General features: G+C 46.5%; 1 protein-coding gene across 1 annotated transcript; it reads left to right on the top strand.

The window, feature by feature from the left end:
- The first annotated feature begins 4,263 nt into the window (after positions 1-4,263).
- LOC142766115 (uncharacterized) lies at positions 4,264-14,269 on the top strand. The gene is made up of 8 exons (XM_075867965.1): positions 4,264-4,312; positions 5,222-5,429; positions 7,011-7,158; positions 7,585-7,706; positions 8,473-8,593; positions 10,961-11,134; positions 12,335-12,472; positions 14,108-14,269. The coding sequence occupies exons 2-8, from the start codon at positions 5,230-5,232 to the stop codon at positions 14,267-14,269; spliced, it is 1,065 nt and encodes a 354-aa protein (XP_075724080.1). The 5' UTR covers positions 4,264-4,312; positions 5,222-5,229.
- Positions 14,270-15,073: the final 804 nt, after the last annotated feature.

The following is a 15,073-nucleotide window of genomic DNA, read 5'->3' as shown; positions in this document are numbered from 1 at the left end:
TGGTGGAGCAGATCTCAACCATGCGCTTGTTTTTACGTGGCCTCAGGGATCCGCTTCGTCAACGCGCGAATCACAAAATCAGCCCAAAGATATCACCAATGGAGCCATTCTCGCGGTGTGTCCAATTCGGCTTCCCCGATTGGCTGGAGTACGCCGCCTGTTTCCAGATTTCCGCAACGTCATTTTGACGTCACGCGCAGCTTTCACAAATGTTGTTGTTGTTGTTGTTGTTGTTGTTCACATTAAGTGGCGCCTAACCCGCCTTCTGTCGTCACCACAGGATTGACAAAAGCGGTTCGCCAAGGATGGACGCGACGTATGTCCCGTATTATCCACAGTATAGCGGCCAGTATAGTGCATTGGACCCATCGAACACTTGGTTGTATTCTACGAAGTCCACTGCGAGCGAAGGTAAGCAGTCACCGTGTGGCTCGTCTATGAGTACTGGTGTACTTCGTTATCTTACAAACACTTTTATTTTCAGCGAAAGCAGAGTAAGTATCGTATAGAATTACTGATCGATTATCAAGCGAGATTGTCGCAGAGCAGAGAGGTGACATCGAGCATGCATTGCCTAGTTTGGGAAAACGGACCGCTAGATGCTTGGCCGAATCGTCGCTGTCGTCAATTTTTCGACGACAGTGACACTGGGAAAGCTTTCCGAGGTTGAAGTCTGGACGGCTCTGATGTGTAACATCATGCTACGAACGATTCGATAACCGCTAATTTTGCCATTTCATAAAGACAAGCGTTACGACCGTGGAACGGTTACCTTACAGAGACAAGGAGTCTTCAATCCGATTCTGTACAGTCGTATTCTGTGTATTCGTCTTCCTTGGGATAATCTCCCTGCTCGTAGTCCTGGCCACTGGATTGCTGCAGAGCGGTGAGTCCTCAAATTAACAAGTTCGTGCATTGCACTCCATTCTATAACGAATTGGGTGTGCCGGTAATTGCGTATGTTAACGCAAGCTCAATTAGGTCATTAACCTCTCCTCGGACATTATGAAAACAGGCTTAGCTCGGCTAGGTATACGCAAGCAAAAGATTGTCTACGAGGTTACGCTTCTTTACCCTCCCCAACGAATAACAGTTTGCCAAGTGAGCAATATGGCGAGCCCGCCTGCAAGCACAACGGTCGTTCAGTCAATAGACAGTTTTAGAATGGAATACGCAAAGTTGTGCGCTCGCGTACGCCGCACTGCGCATGCGCTGAGCTCTTAGCGGGCGACCGCAAAGAATGGAACGCTTTATAGCTTCCTGTATTTCTGAGGCCTTTGCCGCAGTCAGCGCCAGACACGTGCTCAATCGCTTCGGGGCTGCCGTCGTCTGTTGTCTATCGTCCAACAGCAGATAACGTGATGTTTATTGGCCAATAGCCGACTTAAACAAAGAGCGGCGTTTAGATCAGATCCGCTTCTTACCACAACAAGCCGGTGCCACGCTTCGAAGTCTGCTAACAGTACACAGTTGAACTGCAGCCACCCGGAGAGAGCTGAATGCGAGCTGAAGGTTATCAGGCGCGTTTATTTCTTTCCTCTTGAGCCGTCTCTGCCGGGTCGTGTCGAGAAAAAAACGCTTAAAGTGCGCGACTAATCGCCGATTCCACTCGTTCTTGACGGATTCGAGAAAAAGTTTTGCGCCAACCCATTCCTGAGGCACGAAGCTCCGTAATAGTGGTATTTCATTATAGGTATTCAGTAACCCTTTAAAGAACTGAACGGAACGTCCTGCGACAACATTGCTGTTAGCCTTTAGCGGGATTCTCGTAGGGTGTCATATATTATCATCAGCAGCGAAGGAGACATAAGCCGTGATATTTGTCGCCGTTTTTCATTGGCATTGCTGGAGCTGAACTGATTAGCTCCGAGCTCCGACGGTGTACCCTCAAACCAGATCGGTACGGTCAGCGTAAGCTTTTTGGACGGCTGCATATGCATCGCAATCGTACAGAATACATTCATCTGCCTGAGCTTGACCCCATGTTTGTGCTGTGTCTCGCACCGTCGTCATTTCTTTTTTTTTCATGAATGGACACAAACGTCGTTCTTGGTCGTTCTGGAAGCCTGAGGGTTTTATTTTTATTATTATTATTATTATTATTATTATTATTATTATTATTATTATTATTATTATTATTATTATTATTATTATTATTATTATTATTATTATTATTATTATTATTATTATTATTATTATTACTACAGCTGTGTAGGCGCACAACATGGCAAACAAACTTTCATTGATGTAAGCATTCATACTGCCGTGAACAAGCCTCATGTGGACCGAGGTGATGATTGCGAGTGTAAATTTGACGTGTATACGTTGGACAGCAGGTATACGTAAGACAGCGTTAGCATGCGCGTTGTTGTTCGATGGCTTGCAGACCAGGGCCACACTGACGATACAGACAACGCTGATGGCGTCGGGGGCGACGGAGGCTCGCGTTCTTCGCTGCCGGTATTCGTCAGATCCGGCGGCGGGGCCAGCGTGTCCACAACTACGCCTACCGTCCAGACAACGTCCATCGCTTCGCCAACAACCGGTAAACGGCGCCTTATTAAAACGTGCGTAAATGTGAAGCGGCGCCCGCTTTCGGGACCATAAAAGACGCCGACGCGTAATGCTCTCGACAGGTAGATATATAGTCACGTCATACGAGAGCGTGAAAAGATCTATCTATCTATCTATCTATCTATCTATCTATCTATCTATCTATCTGTTCTAGTTTATCGAAGTGAACGGATTGCTCTTCTTGTCCTTTCGGTCGCACCTGCTACGGTATCACGACGCACGCGAGCGTCGCAAACTCGTCTCTGGAAATGAAAGCACCGAGAACGCTAAACACGTGTGTATCTATTGTATTGCTTTGACGTATTCTATCTACAAGCGCGTCCCTAATGTGCGGTAATGTCAGGATGTTTTTTTTTTTTTCTTCGATAAAGTTTTACAAGTTTCAATCGGTTATCACATAACCTAAATAAAGCCTGACAACAATCGAAAATGAGGAGGGACCGCCATCGAGGCTCCATTCATCCAACTAATTTATTAAGACAAATTCACAAATATTTCGGCCGATTCGCAATAGTGGTGCCAAGCCTGGAGGTAGAGCGGAGCTGGGTGACCTTCCTTGTTTTAGGGGCGAAGCTCCTTATGGCGAGGCCTGGCCGGTTGCCGAGCGGCGTCGGTCCATCCTCTGTAGCCAGCATACCCACGGAGTGAATGACGATGAGTGGGGCGAAGCGTCCGTCCGTCCGATGCTTGCGCTAGTGTAATCAGAGTGGACAGTCTAACAGACAGACAGACGCACGAATGGACGGATGGACAGACGCTTCGCCCCACTCATCATCACTCACTCCATGGATATGCTGCGATTTTTTTCTCATTTTTCCCTCCCTTTAGTTCTCTATTTCTTGTATTTCTTTCTATATGTGCTTCTATATCCGTTTCTATTTATGTCCCTTCTATCTCTTTTTCTATCTGTCTCTTTCCATCTTTGCTGTGTGCATTTGTATTTTTCTATTGAGTCTGTTTTTCTATCTGTCTCTTTCCATCTTGCTGTGTGCATTTGTATTTTTCTATTGAGTGTTTTTTTATTCATTTCATAGCTTTCTGTGTCATTTTTTGTTTTCTTGTCTTTATTACCTTTACATCGCTTTTTTTCTTTTCCTCTACATCGCTTTCATTATTTGTCTTAATTATCTCATTATGTGTTTCCTTTCGACACTTGCCACTGCTTTACACCGCAGTGAGGCTTCCCCATTTGCTGTGCCGCATTCCCACCTGTACAGTTTCGCAGGACGGAGAACGTTACCGATAGCTTGAAACAGCTGCATTGTTGAAGAAGTCGTATAAAATTTTAAGTTAAAACTGCGGATAGGAGATACCACGCCGCGATGGAGTGATGAATTACTGAATGAATTACCCCCTGTATAAGTGCCTTGTTTGCTTGTATTGTTTGTATTTTTGCATTTTATCTTCTTGTGCCCCCTGCTTGGACCTAACCATGGTCTGCAGTATGTATTAAATAATAAATAAATAAATAAATAAATCTTTATAGGCAGCAGTTTCGTTCACACGCATCCCGAGTTGAGTGCGCGAGTGCTTCGAACCGGAGACCTTGAGATCGGCTGCTGAAAGTCAGCGTTGAAGGCTGGGGAGGCATTTTATATCGTATACGTCAGGCCGGAACAGAGTAGCGCCTTAGGGAGGCGTGGAGTGATAGCGGTTTAACCTTTCGTTGCGTGTGTCATTGCAGCAGCGCCACCTCAGACTCCGACGACACCCAGAGTGACGACACCGTGGCCAGAAGGTAAGACAAGATCAAGTTTTGACCAAGAAACAACACTGTCGCATTTTGTGAGCGACAAGTGCTCCTACAGGAGAACGACGTGTGCGTGCGTGTGTGTGTGTGCGTGTGTGTGTGTGTGTGTGTGTGTGTGTGTGTGTGTGTGTGTGTGTGTGTGTGTGTGTGTGTGCGCGCGTGTGTGTGTGCGTGCGTGCGTGCGTGTGCGTCCGTGCGTGTGTGTGTGCGTGTGCGTGTGTGTGTGTGTCGTTTTACATCCGTCGAACGACTCTACCCATTAAGCAAGGAAGCGGATGCATGCTGCCTGGTCATCATGTGATTGATGATTGATATGTGGGGTTTAACGTCCCAAAACCATCACATGATCATGAGAAACGCCGTGGTAGAGGGCTCCGGAAATTTCGACCACCTGGGGTTCTTTAGCGTGCACCCAAATCTGAGCACACGGGAATACAACATTTTCGCCTCCATCGGAAATGCAGCCGCCGCAGCCGGGATCCGATCCCGCGACCTGCGGGTCAGCAGCCGAGTACTTTAGCCACTAGGCCACCGCGGCGGTGTGGTCATCATGTGACCGGAAAAGCCTCACGGTGCTTTTTGAGGTTTAAGAATGATCTATCTATCTATCTATCTATCTATCTATCCGTCCATCCATCTACCGAAGCCTGTACCTGTACATTGTATGTATGTATGTATGTATGTATGTATGTATGTATGTATGTATGTATGTATGTATGTATGTATGTATGTATGTATGTATGTATGTATGTATGTATGTATGTATGTATGTATGTATGTATGTATGTATGTATGTATGTATGTATGTATGTATGTATGTATGTATGCTTTGAGCCGAACGAACAATCGTACAATACGACGAAAATTACATCCCCCATCCTCTCGGTTTCGTTCCAGCAAAAGAGATGATATGCACCGTGGGCCACACGGCCGTGATGGAGGTCATGTACCCACCCGAAAGCATCTGCCAGTACCTGTACTACACCGACGTGGTCATCGTGGACGGCCGGATAAGGGCATCGTTGGAGCAGATTAGCTGGAAGCTTTTCCAGGCTAAGGCCCCAAATTTCAACGCACTCCAGCTGGGCGTCGCCTTCGACCACCGGTAAACAATATGCTAAGTGGAGCTGCATTTACGTCACACATTAGGGGTGGACAGTAGTTCCTCAAGCACACAGAATGCTCATCCATCACGCGTGTCCTAAAGGAATACAAAGTATTGTAGCTTTTTGTGTGTGTACGTGTTTGTGCATAAAGTACAAGGCCATTACTTGAAAAGCCTGCAATGTGTTCCGGTAAGCGTGAGCACACCCTGAAATATTGTATGTAATACGCTATTAAAAGTTACCCCCAGTTCCTGCTGTACCCTGACGTCACGACAAGGTGTTAATTTGTGTTCCCCCGCTCGTGCAAGATAACGAGACGTTTCCACGGCCCTTCGGCTCCGTGGCTCACGTTGGAGATCCACAAGCGGTCATTTTGTACATGACGTCGTCACAACTAGCCGTACTGGTGCGTGACGTCACAAGAACTGATGCTGTAGCTTTACATCACCGTAGCGTCAGAGTCAGTTAGGTGCGTCATGAGACAATTCATTTGAATGACAAACTAAATGTCAAATTACGTCATCCTACTACGCCTTATCAGTGGCTGCCATTCGTATTGAGAACTTTACGAAACACGCGACTCACAAGGCGTGTCTTTATCAAGAACTTCCCTTGGAAGAGTTTGAGAGGGGGATGTAACGATTATCTTTCGACCCTATCAATCTCCACAGCTGACGCCTCTGGTCAATAAATATTGACGTAGAGTAAATATTATTCAACCATACTCACTCCCACTTACGACCCCATTTGAGCATAAGTAAGTCGACCTCTTAGTTAGTCTGCTGACCTGTGTTACAAGTAAATGATCCATCAGTGTCTTCGCAAGTTTTCTCTGAGAAGCGTCGCCAATACTCGGCTTATGATATATCTTTTTTTGTATTTAGTGAAGACTTGGTGAAACATTCGAGCGGAAATATTTTCCAGATCTGCGACCAGACTCCAGCCAGAAAAGCTCTATTTCTTATCAAGCTATTTCAACAAAAAAAAAATCAGCACTTTCTCTGGTACTTCCGCCTAGGTCAACTCGAAGGAGACGGCCATCTTATTTCTCCTCAATCCTCTTTCTTCCTCTCCTACAAAAGCTCTCCGCGCCCAACGTGGTTTAGCATTGCCTCAAGGATCGGAGGCATTGCAAGCTTTCTGCACTTCATTTATATGTGCACTGCCTCCGTGATCCGACCACCTTTGACCAAACGGCACGTCATGGTATGACGTCGTCATGCGGCGTCACGGTACGTGGATTCATAGTGACGACATCACGACGACTCGAATTCATAAATCTGTGACGTCACAATGACGACACAACTTCGCCCATCTTTGGCGTCACGATGTCGGCGTGGGATGACGATTACTTGCATTTGTTGCGTTTACGCCGACACCACTGACAGCAAATTTTCGCGCTTGATATGGCATCTAGGCATTAGCCTTTAAAGGCCACCAAAAATGTGCATTTCCCACACTGGCAGACGTATACTATAGCATGCGCGTAGGAACAGCTCTGCCCCTGACGCTAAAGCTACGTGATGCCTATACCGCTAAACCTTGTAAGGATTAACTCCGCGGTATTCGTCGATTTTCAGGTACATCACACCGGATCTGGTGACTGGCGCCAGCGGAGAGCTCGCCGCGTTGTCCACGAAAAACATACAGAGCTACGGCTTGCTGAATATCGTCCGCAAGCCCACTGAACTTCGCCAAGTCGTGCGGTCCATGAAGCCGGTCGTAGATGTGAGTGGTAGTATCGTCACCAACATTAACACGCATAGAAGAGCCTAAATTTATGATAAGACAAACTGCAACTCTATAGTGTAATGCCCTTTTTTTTCATAAGACATGCATGTCACAGTGCCACCTCAAAGGTGATGAATGCGATAGCAGTGAATGCGATAGCAAAAAATCCCTGTCACACGAAGCGAGCCCAGCTGCTCACTTTCTTAGCCAAACATGGCCGCTGCGGTAAGCGAAGTGGCGTTCCTGCAGCCTATGGCTTCAACGAAAACTTTGCGATGAAAGCCCGACACGTACGGCGCAGCGGTGCCAACGGTGACGGCGACTGTCCATATAATGGATATTGGGATGAAGGCGCCGGGCCTCTGGGCTTTGTTTTTAGTAAGGAATCACACTGCGATAACGCGATTTTTATTTTGATTGCAGGCTCTCAAGGATTTCCAAGGAAATCATCCAGATGCGAGGACTATCATCGCGATTGGATCGCACGATTACAGCCCTGTTGGTTTTATGAACGAGTACAAGGACATAGTCGAGGAAGTCGTCAAGTAAGCGTGACATCATGTGGTTGGTCATCATTAGCAGTCTCTACCGACTTGCATCGTCATGAACGCATTGCTAAAGCTCAACTTTAACAATCGTTTATTTTTGCTAGAAAAAATAGAAAACGCTACGATATTATTAGGTGAACTCACAACGCATGTACACCTTTGCAAGGGACTATTACTGAGCATGAGATAATTATGAAAATAGAAGCCAATTTCACTCAAAGTGAAAGTGCCTCTAACAGTACCACGAACTGCGGAGCATTGCTTGGACTAGGTCTCTAATGTGTTTATCTTGTATTTACCTGCCAATTTCTGTTCTTTTTATGCCATTATCCAACTTGTGTTGCTATTATCTACTTCCTGTTATAAGGTTTCTTTTCTACTGTTTTCTGACCGTTTGCTGCTCCAAGCACGGTTCGTCTAGCTCCTGGCTCACAATTACTATTTGCTGTAGATTAAGAGAACTCTAGGCCTTTCTCAAAATAGGCTCGTATACTTTCAAGCATATAAAATTCAAGCCACACTCGCTGACGTTTTCAGCCAGCGTTTATGTATGTGTAACCTTAACATGTATTAATAACATTTTCCTTAAATTATGATACGAGGTTTTCTAATGACAGCACAGCTCTCAACACTGAACTGACGCACCCTTTGTATCAAAACATGACGTGCGGATCACGGCCCCCGCAATCTTTCGGCGAGTACCAGCCGATCTCGGAGGCCGTGCAATTGTTGAAAGAGGGTTGCGCGCCCCGTCTTTTCGCAGTACATTCAAGGCGGACGCGGTCATCGCCATATCCTCAGTCAGTTCGATGGAGGACGAAGACAACTGTTACGCCGTGCCACCTAATGTTCTCAGCAGCCAGTTAACACGGTTCCCAACCATGGTAAGTGTCAAAGGCTGCCGCCGAATCTCCTCAGCAGCCAGTTAACACGGTTCCCAATCATGGTAAGTGTCGAAGGCTGCTAAAACCCACCAGCTATGATCTCACATTGAATCACGAATGACGAGAAAGAAATCGTGCACTCTGTTACAGCCGAATAAAAAAAATCGATCGCATATCTACCTGCTTCGCTGAAAATGTCGCAGAAAGATGATAGTTTTATGCCGGTCAAGTAGCCTATAATGTTTTGCCTTGCCTTGTACAGCACCTCCCCTATGTTGAATCGGCCGAATGTAGCTGGCATTGATAGAAAAGAGGAGGCGCTGCGTTAGATATGGACGTAATCTCGCAGTGCCGTCGGGAAACACGAGCTTGTGCAGAACCCAGGGCATAGCAGCGCCATATCTTCAGCAGAGCGCTTTTTTGTGCATAGCGTCGCATTTTCTGAGCAGCGCAAGAAACACTTAAGTCTTTCGAATTGCGTACATATGAGTCTTATAGTAACGGAACGCACCAACTTATGCGTGTTTATGTTGCACCTCAGATATGCGTATTATCTTTTTTTATCGACATTGTTGACAAGTATGGACGCAGCCACCAGTTCAAGATGGTTAAGCGTTGAGCAAGTGTTTAAACTAGCCGGGTTGCTAACTGGTGTCACAGACAGAGGTTCAGGCAGACCAAAATTTTCACGTTCAAGTATACCAGGAAAGACCATCGTCTTTGAGTATGTCAATTCGGCCCAGAGTCCGTGGGCCAAAGTGGCTAGAGTAGCATACAACTGTCGACGTCCGCCGCATTTGCTCCTCAAAGGCGGATGCACAAAATCTAGGGCCAATGGGCGTGCACTCTACATTGACTTCACGAGCAGGACGGCCGGTGACCCCACCTTCAATGAACATTGCCGACTGCATGAACGACATCAATTCTTTAGTAAAGGATGCAATCGGCTGCTGTGCTTCGGTCGCCTTGGCGGGGGCCTTTCTAGTCATGTCTCTTCCCTGTTTATCCGACAGAGAATTGCTACATAAAACCATCCAACTGCACTCATTTTCGAGACAATAATTTCTAGAGTGGTTATGGCAGTTGAATTTCGCATGCTAAGACACATTTGCGTCATTGGTTTTAGGTCAGATGAATGTCCTGGTATATTTATTTTGCGAGTTAGGAAATCGCTGCTCAGCCAAACGTAATGGTTTAGATAGCAACAATAAACCCTCAATATTTATTATGCGTAGTTTTCAAATTAGCTGATAAAAAAATGGTGATTCGTCTGGCATCTCTCATTAATATTGCGCCTATAACAATCAGAGTGAGCCCTAAATGTAGACCTCTTTCCTGCATTCATGGTGAGGGTCTCATTCTGGCAGACGTAATACCTTCACGCCCTATGAGATAAATTATTGGGCATCTACCAGCTCGCAATAACATCACGTGCTGCGCGGCGCCAGCAGGGGAAAAAATCACAGAATATCCACGGAGTGAATGATGATGAGTGGAGCGACGCGTCCATTCATCCATCCGTCCGTGTGTCCGTCCGTCCGTGCATGCAGCCGATCGCGTTCAAAAATTCAGACGGCACCCGGGTAACACCGACGAGACGCGAGCCAAGGAAGCCGAGCGCAAGCGTCCTCAACACTCCTGCCGCTCTGCTTTGTCTATGCCCCACCAACAATCGGCCACGTACGGCGACTATCCAGGAGACTCAGAGAGGCACTCGTTCTCCACGCACTCAGGCAAAGCACGTGCAGCAGCCAATCAGAAAGTAGCGGTAGAGTTACGCCATCTAGGAAGAGAGACGAGAAATTGTCGTCTATTTCTTTTGCCTTCTTTTTTTTCTCATCTCTTCTTCTCTCAGTTACGAATCATAAGTGACAAGGCTAGACTAAGAGAAGCTTCGCTCCTAAAAAAGTGTTCCACACTCACTCTAATGGCTATTGTGGCGCTGACTGAGACTCCTACGTTTAAATGCACATGCATGCCTTATAATAAGCACAGAGGGATTACCGCCACCGTAGCTCAGTTCATAGAGCATTGGGCGTGTTATTCGAAGATTGCAAGTTCTATCCGACGGGCAGTTACTTTTCTTCGTTGGCATTTAAACTAAAATTACTACTTATAACATCCCCTATATTTTCCTTGACATCATTGTCTGATAGTCGCCATTATTATTGTGAGTAACAGAGGAAACGAGCCCTCGTATTCACATCCGACTATATGGTAGTTTCGCTTAGACTGTCCTGTAAGCCCAATCTAAGAATCCAGCTTTCAAACTGAAAACGTGAACTCCGGAAAGATTCGAAAACCCGCGGTACTAACTTGGCTGCGAGACTCCGTGCCCAGCGTTCACGTGTGTGCACGTTTCCGCAGGAGACCCACTGGACTTTCTTGAAAGACAGCACGACGTATTCCAACTCGAAAACCATGGTTGGGCTGTCCTTCGAGATGGCCACGTTGATGTACGTGTTGAAGAAGGACGTGTTCAGCGTGGCGAACGCCATTTACGAAAGGTGTACGGGCTTGGTCGTGACGAGCCGTGACGCGGTGAGTTGTCGCCCACAGCTTTCCGGTCTACATATATGAAGACCATCTCGTATATGACGCAAAACATAGTAATTTTCGGGCTGTGAATTCGCTCGTAGCGAAAATTGGCGAAGCTAACCCGAAGCCTAGTTTCGTTATTTCTAGATTGTTCCTAAGCCTCGTCTAGGTGATGCAGGTTGTTTCCAGACCACTTCTATAGGTCGTCGCTAGGCTTTAGCAAGTGATCCTAGGTTGTTTGTACGTTTCGTTAAGTGCAGAAAGGTTACAGTTGAACCACAGACACTCACAGACACGACATGGGCACGTCACCGTTGGCGCAGTTGTTCCATCAGCGTTGCCGTCGGCGTCGCCTTGATGATCGGCATCGAGTTCAGGGTGTTGTACGTTTTATGAGCGAGAAAAAGCGTGCGAGGGCAGCCGACGGTAGCGGCTGAAACAGGGAAAAAAACGCGCCGGCCGTGTTTTATCACTCGGGTGAAGGGGGGCTCCTATATTAATCGCATAGGCTGTCTTCCACCGAGCGAACAACCCATGAAAATTCCACAATACAAGATGGTGTGTGGCGGGGAGGGGGGGGGGGGGTATACTACGCAATTCTTCCACGCGCTTTACCTTGACGGCGATTGGTAAACGGCGCACACTCTTGCACGTACTCTGTTCTCGCCATCGACATTTTGCGTTGCATAGTTAAAGACCATTGGTACGTCGTGTCTGGAGCATTTTGCTGTGTTACGCTAGGTCGGATGTCACATTAGTTAGTTGCTAACATTACTTTGAAGTTTGAAGTTTATTCATCATCATTGAAGCATACATCTTTATCCAATGGTTTAATGGGAATGGAGGGGCGAAAAGGCAACTAAATGCCTGACGATGTGCCGATCCCCGCCCAGACAAAATAATGCACAACACTCAGTATATCTTTAGAGCATGAACACAAATTCAATACAGCGAGAGAAAAAAAATGGAGAAAAGAAGATACAGCGAAAATAAAGAGAGAGCAGAGGGAGAAGAGATAAGAGATTCCAAGACACTTATACATGCACTTTTTACACATACCATTTTTATATTGAAAGGCCATAACTTTGCTTTTGTATCGAAACTGTGGCCTTTTTTTGAACACCCGATTTTGTTTCGCGTTTTCCGTCAACGTCAACGTAACGCGTCATTGCAAGTGATCCAAATGCTTACTGTTTGTTCCAGGTTTGCGGTCAACGGAGAACACTTGACATGAAGGCCCAGTATATAGATAAACCGTACATGGTATACGGAACGTTTGTCCACAACAGCAGCAGACGTAACGTCGCCTTTGCGGAGTACTTCACCAGCGCGCGGGAAAAGGTCAGTGTCGTCACATCCGTTACAGAACCACGTGACTACTCGAAACTATGTCGGTCAAGTCGTCAATGAAGGTACAGAAATAATTATGCGAAATTCAGTGAAGTTACTACATCACGCTTTTATAGTGCCTATAGTAGGTCAGCCATGTGCAAGGTATTGAAGACTTGCGTGCCATAAATTGATCAATTTATGGTCAACATATGAATGCCAATTCAAGAGATCACAATTATTATAGTGATAGAATTGAGGATGTTCTTCGCGGAGTAATATGCAGCCTCGGAAAGGCTCAGTGAAACATTGGTAACAGTGTTGATTGCTCATCGCATAACGAGAGATTACCTTAATTAAGCGAACAGTTATTTTCACAATGTGTGTGGTTAATTATATGTTCTCTATATAGACCCTTACAAGCAGCCCTGCCGCGATTGCGACGTACGAGTGGAATAGAAGAAACGTGACGCCATTAATGGCACTGCGACGCACATTAAACTATTTTTACAACGTAAGCTGTTACGAGCTCAAATCAACAGTCTATATCTTAGTGTTGATTTTTGTCCGCCGGCACTGGTGTCCATCGCAGCTATCGCACACAATAGATCGATGAACGTAATAACGCTTCTATTGGTTCATCACTGAGCGCGCTACGGGTCATCCCCACGTTGAGACAGTCGGGCCACACCTACCCACTTGGGTGCCACAATGCGCGCGCCCTCTGGACAGGTCATCAGCTGCGGCGCGGGAACTCTTGATCTGGCCTCACACCTCTTAACAAGACACGCATAATGATAATGAAAAAAGACAGTTTAGGCGGAATCGAATGCACAATTCGTTTCAATCAATGCTACCCCACCAGCTATGGCTTAGAAGTTGCGTTAGCAGGCCTAATATTGCTTGGCAGTATTTTGTACCACGGCTACAAGTGTCAGACACTGTCAAGGGCTCAACGAGCGCGTCATTAAGACCATCTACCTATCATAAAGGGTTCGGCCTGAAGTCATCACCAATATCATCATCAGGCACAATATCAACAAAGTGCGTGACTACGTAGGTGTAGATTTGGTTGATGCTGCGACTGATGATGAATTATAGCTCGGGTTGAAGCACTGCAGAGTACGTAAGGTGTCTTTATAAAAAGCGTCGGTAAGTGGTCGACTAATTGATATTGTACGAAGTGTTGACATTGCAGGCCGTCTTCGCACCACTGTTCTTCGTTGCCAGTTAATGGTTCTACTAATGAGCCGCTCTAGATAATATGTTATTCCCGTTTCGCTTTTCGCTGTGAAATATGTCACATTTCTCTTTTTTAATTATGGAAGCTGGAATTAAATTTCTGGAGTTTGAGGCACGTCTGGAGCGTTCGCCTTCTCTTTGCACTCAACAACTTCAGTCAATATCTACAACGCGTGGAGTAGAGTCGGTGCTTGCACCTATCTTTTTCACGCTTCTGTTGCAACGCTATGCAGCACTGCGAAGTCAGCTCAGTGAGCGTATTGACACGGGTGTATTCCACGAACATAGGTGCATTCCACTAACATAAGGTGCTACAAATAGTGTAGCCCACAAACTAGCTACAGGCATTCGCTAGTGTCAAGCACTGTAGATTCGAATGTATAGAGTGCTGCTTTCTTGGCGCAGTTCTTCCAGGCGCGCAGGAGTTACGGCCGGTTGCGCCGTCGGGCGGCGTTCGTGCTCTTCAACGTTCACCTCGTCGACGTGCGGAAAAAATGCGGCGGCGACCCTTTCCACCTCATGAAATGGGTCTGCCAGGAGTTCAAGGGTGCCAGAGAGTGCGGCTGACCCACCGGCCTTCTTTGTACTTCTCTTCTTTCTCTCTTTTATAGCCGACAGTTCGGTGGAGAATAAACGAAACCGCGAATTTTCTTAAACATCCGATGTATACTTATTTCTTGCAAGGTGGAGCTCAACGGTCGTCAAGCCCAGCCATAGAACAGCTCAACGGTCGTCAAGCCCAGCCATAGAACAGCTCAGCTGTTCTATGGCTGGGCTTGACGACCATTGAGTGCACGCATTACGCGTCACGCTTTAGTTCTCAAATACGCCCACGGTCGCGGACGAAAGGCAAGCCGCACGGTAAAGTAGGGTCAGCTAAAGCAAAAAGGTATCCAATATCTTCGCTCTGACATTGGCAAGTGCCGATTGTCGTAATCAGTAATGACACGTGCATGAGCTTTGCTGTATCTTTAAATGATGTTTTCTAGGTTTTATTAATCTACGGTTATTGTACAAGCAGCATGTGTGATTGTAAATGAAACATTAGTTGCGAGATAGGGCTGTGTGTGTGTCTCTCTCTTTTGTGCCCTAGGCGTGGTGCGCTGTACCCATATGAATGATGAACCCCAACCAACTAGCCCGGCAACGTGCCTTATGCTACATATGGGCTTGTACGTTGTGCATCGTCTGCGCTCGTGGCGACGATGACATTGACGACGATGCAAGGCACCCGCTATACGCCACGACTATGACGCCGATGACGACGAAGAATAAGCGCGTTTCGAACCACACATCTATTTTCAATGCAAAACTAACTCACTTTATGACCCTGCCGCCCGGTTCTTGGCCGATCCCCCTTTGTGGGCGAGT

Source organism: Rhipicephalus microplus, chromosome 6 (genome assembly GCF_043290135.1).
Source record: "Rhipicephalus microplus isolate Deutch F79 chromosome 6, USDA_Rmic, whole genome shotgun sequence".
Taxonomy (NCBI): Eukaryota; Metazoa; Arthropoda; class Arachnida; order Ixodida; family Ixodidae; genus Rhipicephalus; species Rhipicephalus microplus.
Note: the sequence above shows the minus strand (reverse complement) of the source record. Positions and strands in the feature narration are given on the sequence as shown.